This window comes from Cyprinodon tularosa, unplaced genomic scaffold (assembly GCF_016077235.1).
Source record: "Cyprinodon tularosa strain WSP-4 unplaced genomic scaffold, ASM1607723v1 ctg9, whole genome shotgun sequence".
NCBI lineage: Eukaryota > Metazoa > Chordata > Actinopteri > Cyprinodontiformes > Cyprinodontidae > Cyprinodon > Cyprinodon tularosa.
In genome coordinates, this window is record NW_024039673.1 from 1,043,948 (window position 1) to 1,057,693 (window position 13,746).

Below are 13,746 nucleotides of genomic sequence, written 5' to 3' on the forward strand. Positions count from 1 at the left end.
CTCACTTGACATGTAAACAAAATACATTAAAGTTTGTGGTTCAGATGTGAAACAAAGTTTAAGGGATGTGAACTCTTGTCCAAGTCAGACAAAAGTTGACATTGCAAGAATTGACCCAATTCTTCATCAAGAGTATAAAGTAACTCTCAGTGGAAAGATTAGAAGTTTTAAAATGAAATAAGCTTTTTGAAGACAAAGAGGATAATAACCTGATCAGGGCCTGCAAGTGAGATGCGACACGTTTTTATGAGAACATTTCTTTTTGCATGAGTTTGAGGAGGGGCAGTTGGACTTGAAGTTAAATCCGCTTTGGATATAAATTTGTTAGGAATCTAAGAATTAAGTAATTGGGATTTTGCTCTTCTAAGCTCTAAAGACTGAGTTTCTCGTCAACTGACCTTTTCAAATGATTGCAACAGATATGTATGAATGCAAACGTATCTTACATAATCCTACTCTTAATAAAGTGTTAACTCTCTTATAAAATGCAGTGTGCTGAAAAGAAATACCATCAAAGAAACTACTTTGTGGACAACAGCTATAGAGATTTCCACCGTTTGTAGCTAGTGTGTTTTACATTATTAATAAAGAAAAATACAGAAATTATATTGAAAAAAAAAGTAAAAAAAGGTGAGCTCTATATGTCCATATAGATACATTTGTTATTTTTTATGACTACCATTAAATATTCAGATAACCACGCAGAAATATATTCTACCAGAGCACCTTAACCTTTCCATAATGGTCTAAAAACTAAGGATCATTTCTAGAAAAACAATAAAACTTTCATAATCTCAACATACGTCATTGTGACTCCACATGAACACAAATGTCCATTCATAAATACTTTCTCACTGGGTTATTAACCAACCCTGGATATTAGCATAATCCGATGTTCTGCTGTAAGTCTGCTGTGGTTTGGGGCCACTGGGAAACCTGCAGCTGAAATCCTGTTTCCAGCACAAGACAGAAACTTAAATCTCTGTTTAGCAACACAACAGCTTTGCAGAAAAGAACAAACTTTATTTCTTGTCACATATTTGTACATCTTTGTAGACAGTGTTATCTGGACAACATCAGACTGACTCACTAAAAAAGGTAGGGTTTGAAGTTTTTTTTCCTTTACTTTTAAGTAGCTTATTTGTTGTAAAGCACCACAGTTGATGGTCAAGACCCTGAACAATCAGATTTAGGCCACATGAATGGAGGAAAATGAATTCAAGTGAATGTAAAGTCCTTGTTAATCTAGAATAGCCTATTCTAGTGTGAGTGGTGAGGCTAGGCGTCATTGGATGTGCTTTAAGCCCGGTTGTGTCTCTGTCTAGTTGTGTCCTTTAAATGACATTTAGAAGGTAGAGCACAGTGCTGACACCGTGGCGTTCCCTGGGGCAGCCGCTTGATCTGCAATTCATTTATGTCTCAGATGCAGGTTTGGCTTTCAAAGCTAAGATAAATTTCACAAAGAAATATCTCACTCTGCCAATCTACAGCCTTGTTAGATATGTCTAAATTTAAATTAATGTTATTATCATCATGTTTTTGGCTTGTTAAATTGAATTAGATCTTTTTATTACACTTTTCCTTTTGTTCTAGATTTGGTTTGTTCACATGTAGTTATGTACATATCAAATAAATGCATATTTTAGTACTTTAAGTTACTTTTTGTTAAAAGGTTAGACAAAGTTAATTCTTTACCTAAATGAGATCCTTATCTTCCTTTCATATCTCTTTCTTTAGCCTTGATTTGTCAAGAAAGAAATTGTATTTCCTTAAAACAATTATAGCCTCAAAAAGTTTATGTTAAAGCTCTTTTTAAACCTTTAAACCTGTGTAAACTTTAGGGCTGACGCCATAAGTTATTTTAGTATTTATTTAATTCAGGGATTATTTTTCGATAACCAATTAAACAAAAATGAGATTTTGTTTTAGTAAAGCACCTTAGCAAGTAAAAAAAACAAAAAAACATTTATTGCAGTTTCCAAAATGCATTGCAAATGACAAACACCTAAAAACAAAGTTCAAGGATTAGAAATGCCACCCAAGGAGTTCTCGGATGGAGCATATTTACTGACAAAGAAGGTTTTCATCCTAAATTTAAAATACTTTCTACAGTTTTGACTAAACTACTGATCAAAGTGAGTTTCCCTTGGTGCAAATGGCATATATTAGAATCAGTTTACTACAGTTAATAATCATTTGATTTTAAATTAGTTGAATTTCAGTAATTGATTCATTACTATTATTCATTCAGCCCTGTTTTACAGAAAATCAAATAAATATCTGCACCTAAAATTAAGGTAAAAAGCCTGTGCACCACCAATAAATCTTCTTTATTTGTGAACACACTGAGGGATAAAGAAGAGCAGATAAAGTGTTTCTAGTCAGAATAACTATCTGAAAAACATCAGAATAAAAGCAGCATGAGTGAATGCTAGTTGTTTGAGTTTTACAATCCCTTAATTTATTCATTAGATAGTTTATCTGGGCAGATTGAAAATACCTGGGAAACCACTCCAACCAAGATTTTTGAGGAAATATTAAAGTTATCCAATTGTTGAAATTATAACAGTTTTAATGATCATTAAAATAACTATAAACTTATTTTAAATTTAAGACTGCTTTAAAAAGTCCACTTCTGTTTTTCAACCTTTCACACTAGCCAGGGATTGAGTATTCTGTTTAAATAGACAAAAATGCCACAAAATGCACCTTCTGCAGTTTATAAAATACCTGCCTTAAACAAACAAACAAACAAACAAACAAACAAAAAACTCACTTTCAAAAATGTGTCTTTAACAGTTGAGATCATATTTCTCTTATGCTGACCTCCACCAGAAATAACAGGGGAGACTTGAGAGGTATAAACCGAATATTAAAGCTACTTGGGCTCCTGCAAAATACAACAAAAGGAGTAAAAAAAAGAAAGTTAGAAAAAAAGGTCCAAACAACCCGAATAACGTGTTGGTTGTGATTCAATGATTTTTAATGCAATTTTAAGAGCTTTAGCCTGAAAGTGTTGGTGCTGCCCTCATGTGGCCACATAAAATCCCTTCAGGAATAGGATAAAGTAAAAAAGTATAAGAATAACATTCACAGATAAAAATGTATTTTTAATATATATATAAAAATTAAAGTTTTTGAATTTCCTTAATATGGTACAATAAATGAATTCTTATATTAAATTGAGAAAGCTTGAAATAAAACAGTGACAATTTGGTAAATTAAACACTCACCTCTCATAGAAAAGTGGTAAATTATTTACTGTTATTGTTTAAAATAAATTTAGCATGAGGATCTTCAAAGTTTTGATACCAGAATCAGATCGAAAAACAGAACATAATTATCAAACACTAAAAATATACAAAACAGACAAAAACATTTTGCAAGTTGTTAATTCATTTACGCAGGTTTATTTTCTGAATATGCTTGTTTGTCTGATCACACTCATTATGACAGCCTACAACATATTCAGCAATTACTGTGGCAAAATTATGGAGGACCTAGAGAGTCACTGAAAAAGAAAACTAACCATTTCAAATTTAAAATTTAAACCATGCAATTTAACATATCATTTGAAAAGAATTTTCTAATTGGACGTTTTAAAGTGAATTATTAATCCATTAATAAATACTGGATTTTGAAAATGTATTTTCCAACCTTACCTGTGAATGGAAATGTAGAAAGTACAATTTTTAAATCTGATTATTATTACCTTTCCTAATCACACATTTAAAAAGGTTATCCTCTTTTACATTTTCTTTCTCAACTTGCATTTTCAAATCCAGATTGAAATCTTTTCTTTTTGCTTACCAGTTAAACTATCTCACTGGTTAGGCTGCAACATTTGCTTAACAAAGTGACCAATGAGGCAGCTGGTTACACCTGAGGAGCAACTGTGATTGGTTAAACTGGTTTTCACTGTGCTCAAAGACCAGATTTAATAAAGAAAGTGGAAATGGAATAAGGAATAACCTTTTAATTAGTAAAAGGTATTTATGATCAGTTTTATGAAATTTGGTTTTTAACGCTCCATTTAACAATTTGATTTGAAAATACAATTCCTATTTAATAATTTATTTTAAAAATGTACAATTGGAAAATGCTTTTCGAATGCATGTTTAAATTTAAGATGGCTGGTTTTCTTTTTCAGTGACTTTCCAGGTCCTCCATACAGAATGTAATCACCAAATTGTCCACCAGCTTTCTCTCATTATGCAATTGTTGTTACAAGGTGATTTTAATGCGACTTAAGCTCAACATGATCAAATATGATCACAAAGCCATTTCAGAAATGACTATCAGGCGTCACCATCTCAGCTAGCTTTGTCCTTTTCTATGCATTTTAGTGTGACTATATGCTTCACATAATCTAAAAAAAAAAAACAATGACCTGCTTTTGTTTTGTGCATTCTTTATTTTACTGTTTGTACGACTGTGTTCACTTGCAGCTGCAGGACAAAAGATGAACTCTGGGAGATTTACACATGGTCGGACAGATGAGTACAGGTGAGAAAAGCAGTGCATATTTCAATGTTCGATCTTTTCTCTCTGATGGTTATTTTAAAGAAACAGGATGGATGAAGGAAACTAATAGAGGAATGATAGGTACCAAAAAAAAATAATCAAGAAAACATAATCAAAAATTAATAACTGAAGCTTGTGACGTGGCAGCATATTTTTCCTATTAAAAAAGATTTTCTTCCACCTGTCTGGATGTTAGCTAAAATACTAATGTAAACAGGATGCCAAAACATTTATTTGGGCATCTTTGCTGAATGGATAATGTTGCTGAGTTTTTAATACATTGCAGCTGGACTGGAGTCTGTTGTTCTGTTTCAAAGCTGTTTTTAATTAATATTGCATTGGTCAATGTTTGTAGACTATTGAATCATCAATTTTAGGTTTCTTTTACTTCTGGCAGTTGCCAATGACCTCAGTGTAGTTTAATTACCAGATAAGCTTAGGTTGTATGAGCATTAGCATGCACAGAGGCAGGGGAGGAAAGAAAAAAAGGTCACATAAAGCATGTCCTCCCCACTTTAGAAGGCACTTTAACTCATATTTTGGCTCCCAAAGGGACACATTAGCGTGCATTTTGGTTTATGTGAGAATTCAAATATATACCTAGGACTTGACTTACCAATGCCCTCTTCACCATGCAGTGGCCCACCTAAGGAACTAAGGAGGTTTTTCTTTTGTTACACTATGATGTATGAAATGCTGCCTAAAGGAAATCTGACTCATTGACTATGACTTAGGTAGACTATTATTAATACCTTTAGGATTTTAGATTAATAGTCGCTTAAATCAGGAAAATATAATATTTCCCTTTATGTGATTTTAAAATTTTAAACTAGTTAATCTTTTATTTATGCACTGATTTTCCATGTATCATTGTTTGACTCCAAATCTGGTCTGTAACTACTTGACTTTAAATGTCAAAGAATTGGAAATTTTATTCTAAAAGCTCGAGCCGGCATCAACAGGTCTAACAGGGCATGTCATCTGCACCTTTCTCTGGGTTTACAGAGATAACCTTTTCCCTACATAAGAAGAATCTGGACTGAACAGACAAAACAAGGCTAATTCGCTGTTGCCCTGGTTACTAATGCCAGGGTGTAATTGTGGGGTTTCAGACATTGTTCGATGTGCTCAGCTGATGGGGAGAAAGCTGCTAGTAAACCTCTTAGGGCCCTACCTAAGTCCTACTACAATACTCTCACTTATGGAGGATCAGCCTATGGTCCTCCTCCTCTAGCCTTTGCACATTCACATGGCTATCTCCTGCCTGCGATTACACACCAAATCTGGGTCCAAGTTGCCAACATTCCTCAGTCGACCCTGCTGCTCTGTTAAACTGAGCTGCATTCCTGCAGGACCACACAGGACAACGGAGGCGACATCAGCCTCCACATATACTTCTCATTCTGGTCCTACTTTATCATTTTTAACAGAAGCTGAAAGTGTGACTGAGAAGATTTGGCTAAAAACAACAAGTTTGTACTATTTCCAGCCGGCTGAGCAGAGAGGAGGCCTCTCACATCAAATGGTTGCAACCAGGTCAACTAAAACGGAGCTTTATTTCAATGGATCTTTCGTATGGGAAGCACTAAATCTCTTATTTTTTATATCTAAAATACAAAACGGATTCCCTAAGCCACTAGGAAGAGTCTTTGTTTTTGCTTCAAAATGGACCTTTTACCAGACAGTCCACGTTTACGGTCAGACAGCGCAAGCAGCTCTGCATCCCAGAGCTCCAGGTCGAAGACTGTCCTCCGCCAGCGCCTGTCCGAGCTGATGACCTGCATAGAGGACATGAGTTCTGATGACGAAGCCGGCGAGGAGGTGTCCCGTAAGCTGGATGAAGCCTTTCAGCTTTGTGGACAATTACTGCCCACAGATGCTTTCAGGTTGAAAAATTCACAAGCTTTTGCAGATATTAGTAAGACATAAGTTTGAATATAATATCAGCCTTCACAACAATGACTTTATATAAATATATACTAGCCAAAATAAACATTTAAAGAAAAGTTTACTATACTATATAATATATAAGAAAACAGTGAAAGATAATAGATTTTTGTACGGGTCTGTTCATCTCCTTTTTTGTTAAGATTATATTAAAAAGATAACTAGCTAGATTAATAATGAGTTAAAATATAAGTTTATTTATTAAAAAACATTTACAGACAAAACCATCACAAAATGCTGATAGATAGATAGATAGATAGATAGATAGATAGATAGATAGATAGATAGATAGATAGATAGATAGATAGATAGATAGATAGATAGATAGATAGATAGATAGATAGATAGATAGATAGATAGATAGATAGATAGATAGATAGATAGATAGATAGATAGATAGATAGATAGATAGATAGATATAACAACCATATAATCATACTTTACAGGCTGCACATGGTGACCTGGAATGTGGCTACAGCAGAACCTCCTGAGGACGTTACTGCGTTGCTGCAGCTAAATGATCAGTCTCCCATCGATCTCTATGTGATTGGGTAACAAATACAAAACAGAAAGATTTCTTTGTTTAGCAGAATTAATGACTCAGTCTTACTGATTGCTTTTAATTTTTACTGCTATGATTTAGCTTGCAGGAGGTTATGGCAACACCTATGAGATTCATCTCAGACCTGCTGGTGGAAGATTCCTGGAGCCATCTTTTCATGGACACACTGGGACCCAAAGGCTTTGTTAAGGTATAAATAAGGACCATTGAACTGTAGCAATAGATGCCTGTAAATAAAAATGTTCATTTATTTTAAGATTTTATGACTCTTTTCTACCTGAGTCTTCAATGTTGAGTGCATGTCGAGGTGCTTTCAGTAACAATTTTAAAATATATAGAACTTTATTTTGTACGTGTTATAAATGATTTAAACTTTCTTTTTATGCATAAAAGAAATAAGGAAAGACTGGAGATAATCCAAAACAAACAAAACCAATAACACCACTGTAAAACATGGTATTGGCAGCATTATGCTGTACACCCCTATAACTCCAAATTTAGCAAAAGAGGAATACATTACAGGAATGCATAAATGATGAAATATTTATGTTTCCATCTGTGTTTAGGTCACTTCTGTGAGGATGCAGGGCTTGCTTCTGTTGGTTTTTGCCAAAATGGTGCATCTCCCTTTCATCAGAAACATCCAGACCACCTACACCCGTACTGGCATCTTTGGCTACTGGGTATGGCATTAGTAAGAGGCCCTGATTAACCCTAAACGTTGTAGAGATCAACTCTAATCAGCGTTGGTATTCCAGAGACAAATAATAGGCCTTTTGTGTTTGTGAACTGAAAGTGTAACAGCTTGGGAAACAACAGAACACGAACATTTAACAAACACATGCATATTTAATTCAATTGAATTCAGTTTATTTATACAGCACCAATTCACATCACATGTCATCTCAAGACTATTTATAATTCACCAGATCATAAAGTCAAATTGATTCAAAGTTTTCTATCAAAGGAAAACCAATTGATTGCACCTACTCATTGATTTTAAGGCAATCGCTCACACTAAGCATGCTTGTAGCGACAGTGGAGTTTCCTTTAATAACCAGTAACATAGAACATAATTCTTGTATGTCTGTTTTTCTTTTTAATCTCAGGGTAACAAAGGTGCCGTGTCTGTACGCTTTTCCTTCTACGGTCACATGATCTGCTTCCTCAACTGCCACCTTGCAGCTCACATGCACAACGCCCTTCAACGCGTTGATGAGTTTGAGTACATTCTGGAAACACAAGACTTTGACATCTTTGACACTCCTCATGTTCTGGACCACAAGTCAGTGTTTCTCCGTGTAATCATACTTTCATCCAACCCAAAGCTTATAAACCAGAAGTGTCTGTGCAGACTGGAACATGTGAATCTAATGGTTCTTCCCAGGGTGGTTTTCTGGTTTGGTGATCTGAACTTCCGTATCCAGGACCATGGTTTGCATTTTGTCCGCTCATCCATCAACGGTGGGCGCCTCAATTTGCTGTGGAGTAAGGATCAGGTATGAACTTTGAGTGTTATACCTGGATAGTTAAAGGTGAAGAAAATCTGATTACTGTGTTGTTGTTTTCAGCTCATTATGATGAAGAAAAAGGAACCCTTTCTGCAGGAGTTTGATGAAGGGCCGCTGAATTTTAAACCCACCTACAAATTTGACCGTAAAGCTGACACATATGATATCAGGTACTGCGTCTTTGCTAACACACATACAGCATATCAGTAAGATTACCAACACATTTGACAAAATTTTCTTTTTTTTAACTGACTGCAGTTCTGTGAAGACATGGTTGGGTTTTAAGTAAGACACTCTTAATTTCTGTGTTGCATGCCCCGAATTTCGCTCCTTCTTTTAGCTACTCCCCTTTTGGCTAAAAAAAAATTAACAGTGGCTTTAACCGTGCACAGCATTTAGGACATTTCTTTTCTTCAGTATCCTCTGACACCACACCACCATGTGTCTGTCTTAGAACGAGCACTGTGGCACTGCCCCTAACCATGTACAGACCCAGGCCTCTGCAGCGATGCAGTACCACTCTCCTCTTCCTCCTCACCTCCCTCTTCTGGGGAGCGGTCTGTTTCTGGTTGGGGGCTTGGTATAGAGAATTAAACCCACCAAGGTGTGTGTCTCTATAGCTTTGCACTGTAAAAGAACATTTTCAATAATAATAATAAAATGTTTGAAGGTTATTTACAATCCTGTTTCGATCTACTAAATGCACAGTGCTTTTGAAGAGCATTAATACCCCTTGTTAGTTAACAACCACAAATTTCAATGCATTTTATTTAGATTTTATGTGAGATAATGTAGGTGCCCGTTCCATCCTTAGGAGCTACTATCCTTCCACTTAGATTTTATTTATATATTACAGAAGATGTTCTCCTCCTGTGTACCTGAAAAGCAGGATTTATTCTAAGATTAATTCTATTTTAATTGTAAATTTTTGACTAATTTCTAAAAGCAAACTTCAAATTTTTTTGTTTTGGTTTTATGAAGAAAATACAACTCCACAACAGAAATGAAAGAAGGCTCCAACACAGTGAAATCAAATCTAAACATGTTGGCAACCAAAAATAGATTTTTTTTCAACTGGTAAAAAAACTATTTTATCCTTTAAATCTTATTTACATTTGGGGCTTGGATGTGGTGGAAAAGTTTTTAATCAGCACTTAAGTCAACACAGTTTCCTGCCTCTTGGCAATGACAGAAAAATGGGTTACGCTTGTGCTTTGAAACATAACAACGTGTGGGGGTTGTTTTTTTGTTTCTAATCATGCTGAACAGACATTCTTGATATAGAGTAATGCTGTGGAATATGTGGCACAGTGTTACTATTTTTCTTTCTTTTATATATATCTATTATTAACTATCTTGCTGCATGCAAGGTTGCAAATCATATTTGCTACACTGCATCTCATTCAAGTATGCTTTACCATATAAAAGACGTATATGACTCCCAGGAAGCCATTTTTTACATAAACGTTTCTTATACTTTATTTACTGATTTATTCATGTTGTGTGGAAGCTTATTTAGATGCTGTCCTTGAGCAAATAATACATATACCATCTGAGCTTAATTGGTGGCATTAATAGTTTTCTGGGTATTTTATTTTATTAGGTATGTCCTTTCAAAATAAAGAGCAAATGACATTAAGAAGGGTTACTATATCTTACAATCACAAAATATATGCAAGCACCAGTTTAAAGGACAAAACTTGTTTAGATAAAATAATAATATAAATGGATTTCAGATGTCATCTGCAAATTTATTAGAGTGAACTTCTTTCTGCACTCTCTCTTTGTCTCTAAATAATGCATGCTTTGCTTTCAACACTGAAGGAATGTAGACATCTAGATTGTATTTTCAGTCACATGCTAGAATAGTAATCTTTGCACTGCATGTTGTTTTTTTTTCTGTTCAGCCATTTTTGGACCTGATTTAAATAACAGTAGAATGTACCTCAAGCTCACAATCACTCTTGTTTTGACTGTTTGCAGCGGCAAGAAGAGGAAGCCAGCCTGGACGGATCGGATCCTCTGGCGGATCAAACCCAAAAGTCTCCCATCAGAAGAGGATGATGATGGCGATGAGAAGGCATCGACTTCCACTGATAATGAGCACGATGAGTATCCGATCCTGATCACCCAGAACGCATACACCAGTGTGATGAGCTACGGAGTGAGTGACCACAAGCCGGTCATCGGAAACTTCACTCTTGAGGTGAGAACATAGGTGACACATACCTAACACCAGGAATAACATTTTAATAGAACCACCCCTTTTACTTTGTTATCCCTGCAGCTGAGGAAATATTTCGACACACAACTGGTACAAGTGGCACCAGAGGGCGAATGGAGCGCAGACCAAAATGCAGTTTTGACCTACACTGTCCAAGAGGACTTTATGTCTTCAACATGGGACTGGATTGGCCTCTACAAGGTACTGTTAGAAATGCGAGAAGGAAAACATCAGTTATTGCTTCAAGAGAGACTAGATACAGATGTGAACCGAATGGCTTGTTGACCTGCAGGTGGGATTCAAGAGTGCCTCTGACTACGAAACCTTTGTTTGGGTCAGAGAAAACGAACTTCCGGAGGTGAACGAGGTCATAGAGGTAAAGTGGGTTTAAGTTAGGTTTCATCAAAGTTGTGTGAATATCTTTGTAAGCATCCACTCCTGTTTTTGTTGCAGAGATCAGTGGATAAAGATGAGATCCCTCTGCTAAGCGGAGAGTATGTTTTGGGTTACTACAGCACAAACCTGAACAGCATCGTTGGCCTTAGTGACACCTTTAAAGTAAGGGTACCAAATTATACCAACCACAGCCAACACATAATATAAATACAACACAGACTTATTTATACTGAGGTTATTTAATATATTTATGCAAGAAAAATAGTTGGTTTTTAAAAAATGCTGATATTAAAAATTTGAAGTAGATTGTTTTCTTTGTCATTGCTGTATCAATACTGCAAGAGTCCAACGTGAACTTCCTGCACAAACAATTTACCCATACATGTATTGTATTTCCGCCAGTTTCAAATCTTTATAATGCAATTAAATTCAGTTTATTTATATAGCACCAACTCCCAACACGTCAACTGAAGGCACTTTACAGTTCAACCAGATCATACAGTCAAATTGATTCAGAGTTTTCTATCTAAGGAAAACTAATCGATTGTATCGACTCATTGACTCAAAGGCAATCCCTCCCACTAAGCATGCTTGTAGCGACATTGGAAAGGAAAAACTCCCTTTTAACAGGAAGAAACCTCCAGCACAACCAGGCTCAGTATGAGCGTCCATCGGCCAAGGAATTATCTTGAAAGGAGGAGATGCAGCTGACAAAATAAGCCTAGGTTGTATTTTTGAACATGAAGTAATTTTCAAAATCCTGGGCACTGTATATTTGAAATATCTGTTTAAATAAAACTACAGATATTAGTCTTTACATTATTTATGCATATTTTTAATGCTTTAATCTTCCAGAGTAAAATGAATTAAAGGTTGAACATCAGAAACACAGGATGATGTAGCAAACCAGTATCTAAATTTATCTAAATCAATATCCAACCAAAAAACTACTTCAGTATGAAGTCTGAAATCAATGATTGATCAGATTGTGCCCATCTATCAGCTCAGTCTGCTGTATGATGTAACATCTCTAAATCTAGCGTGTATAACTCTTGACAGTTTTGGTTTTGTCACAGGTAATAAAATTTTTTATTTTTGTATAAAGCATTTTTCAATGATTCACTACTTCTAAGGTGAAAATGAAAGGTTCCCTAAAATATAATTCAATAAAGTAAAGGGAGACAGTAAAGCAGAAGATTGGAATTTCTTAAACCGTTTAGGGAAAGCACCATCTTAAAACATATTAAGACATTTGAAGGTATCTGAACTGAAGTACGGAATGATTATATGTTTGCTGGATGAGTATTTAATAACAGTGGGTTAACTTATACATATATTTTTTTGTGTGTTTGTGTTTATTTGCAGATCCTGGAGTCAAAGCGTGCTGCTATGGAAGGTCTTGTACCCAAAGACATCAATGGGATCAACAATTAGAAGCAATCTCCCCACAGCGTGCCATTTTATTCTATGTCTCGACCATGATTTAACCTTCAAACTGCCCAGTCTCTTGATTTGATGGTTGGAAAACAAAGCAAAAAACGTGTATTTGTTGTTTTCCTAAAGATTCATTCTTCTAAAGCTGGATTTTTGGTCAAGAAAAAATATATAATAAAAATTGAACACATTTTAATGAATGACAATCGGATGTTTTGCTGGTCCTTTTAGGCTTCTAGGAGAAACATAAATAAATACATTAATGAACTTGGTGAACTTCAAAGCTTAAGTAAGATCATTGCTGTGGACATGTTCTGGCTCAGTTCAATAACTGTTGGAAAGGAGTTATTTTGGTCTAAATCCATGGTCTCTCATGTTTATACAAATCATGATTTTAAAGCGGTATAGTCATTTTTTTTTTTTTTATAATTTGTACACCAGCGCCTCACTATGGCTACATACAGTTTGTTTTGTTTTTTTGTTTTTTTTTCTGAAAGATCATTCTTTTGAAAGTCTAAAGTATTTTAGACTTTAGACAGATTTATTTTGTTATTTTGTACATGAAATTTCGCTTAAAACAGCTCTAGACAATTTCATTTTTTTGAAGTGCACCCTTGAAAACAGTCCTGTTGGCATATTTGTTTATGCTCAATTTGGTAGTAAATAAACATTCAAGTATATTTACAATAACAAAGGTGGTACGATATTGTGCTTGTGCTTAGGGGGTAAAAAAAAGAATCAGCACACAGTGGATTCAGCGCAGTAAGAAAGCTCAAGATTTTTATAATAAATAATGGTGCATACTAGACAGGCTATTATATTATGCTACAGCTAAGAAAAATTAAAAAGACTACTCAGGATCAGAGGTGGGTAGAGTATGAAAAATGTATTCTTCAGCAAGAGCACAACTACTTTATCATAATTTTACCCAAATAAAAGTAGCCTTGGTAAAAAGTATTTAGTAAAAAGGCTCATCAAGTACCGAGTAAGTGATCAGTTACTATCTGTAATCATTACATCTTGTTCAATATGTTACAAAATAATGTGAACTTAACAAACTATTTTGTGATATGCTACTTCTGTTGTTTCAGAGATTAAGATAGCACAGCTGCCTTATAGTAAGAAGGTTCCAGGTTCAATACTCAGCC

General features: G+C 35.0%; 1 protein-coding gene across 3 annotated transcripts; it reads left to right on the top strand.

Moving 5' to 3' along the window:
- Positions 1-914: 914 nt before the first annotated feature.
- Positions 915-12,804, top strand: inpp5kb (inositol polyphosphate-5-phosphatase Kb). Of its 3 annotated transcripts, XM_038273943.1 has the most exons (14): positions 915-1,098; positions 4,449-4,506; positions 6,918-7,022; positions 7,115-7,223; positions 7,600-7,716; positions 8,143-8,318; positions 8,421-8,532; positions 8,605-8,714; positions 8,803-8,829; positions 10,528-10,750; positions 10,832-10,969; positions 11,061-11,144; positions 11,222-11,326; positions 12,530-12,804. In XM_038273943.1, exons 2-14 carry the CDS (start codon positions 4,463-4,465, stop codon positions 12,596-12,598), a joined length of 1,419 nt encoding a protein of 472 aa, XP_038129871.1. In that variant the 5' UTR covers positions 915-1,098; positions 4,449-4,462; the 3' UTR covers positions 12,599-12,804. The 3 variants fall into 3 exon arrangements, with proteins under 3 accessions (XP_038129871.1, XP_038129869.1, XP_038129870.1); XM_038273941.1 differs by lacking the exons at positions 915-1,098; positions 4,449-4,506 and adding an exon at positions 5,753-6,410; XM_038273942.1 differs by lacking the exons at positions 915-1,098; positions 4,449-4,506; positions 8,803-8,829 and adding an exon at positions 5,756-6,410.
- Positions 12,805-13,746: the final 942 nt, after the last annotated feature.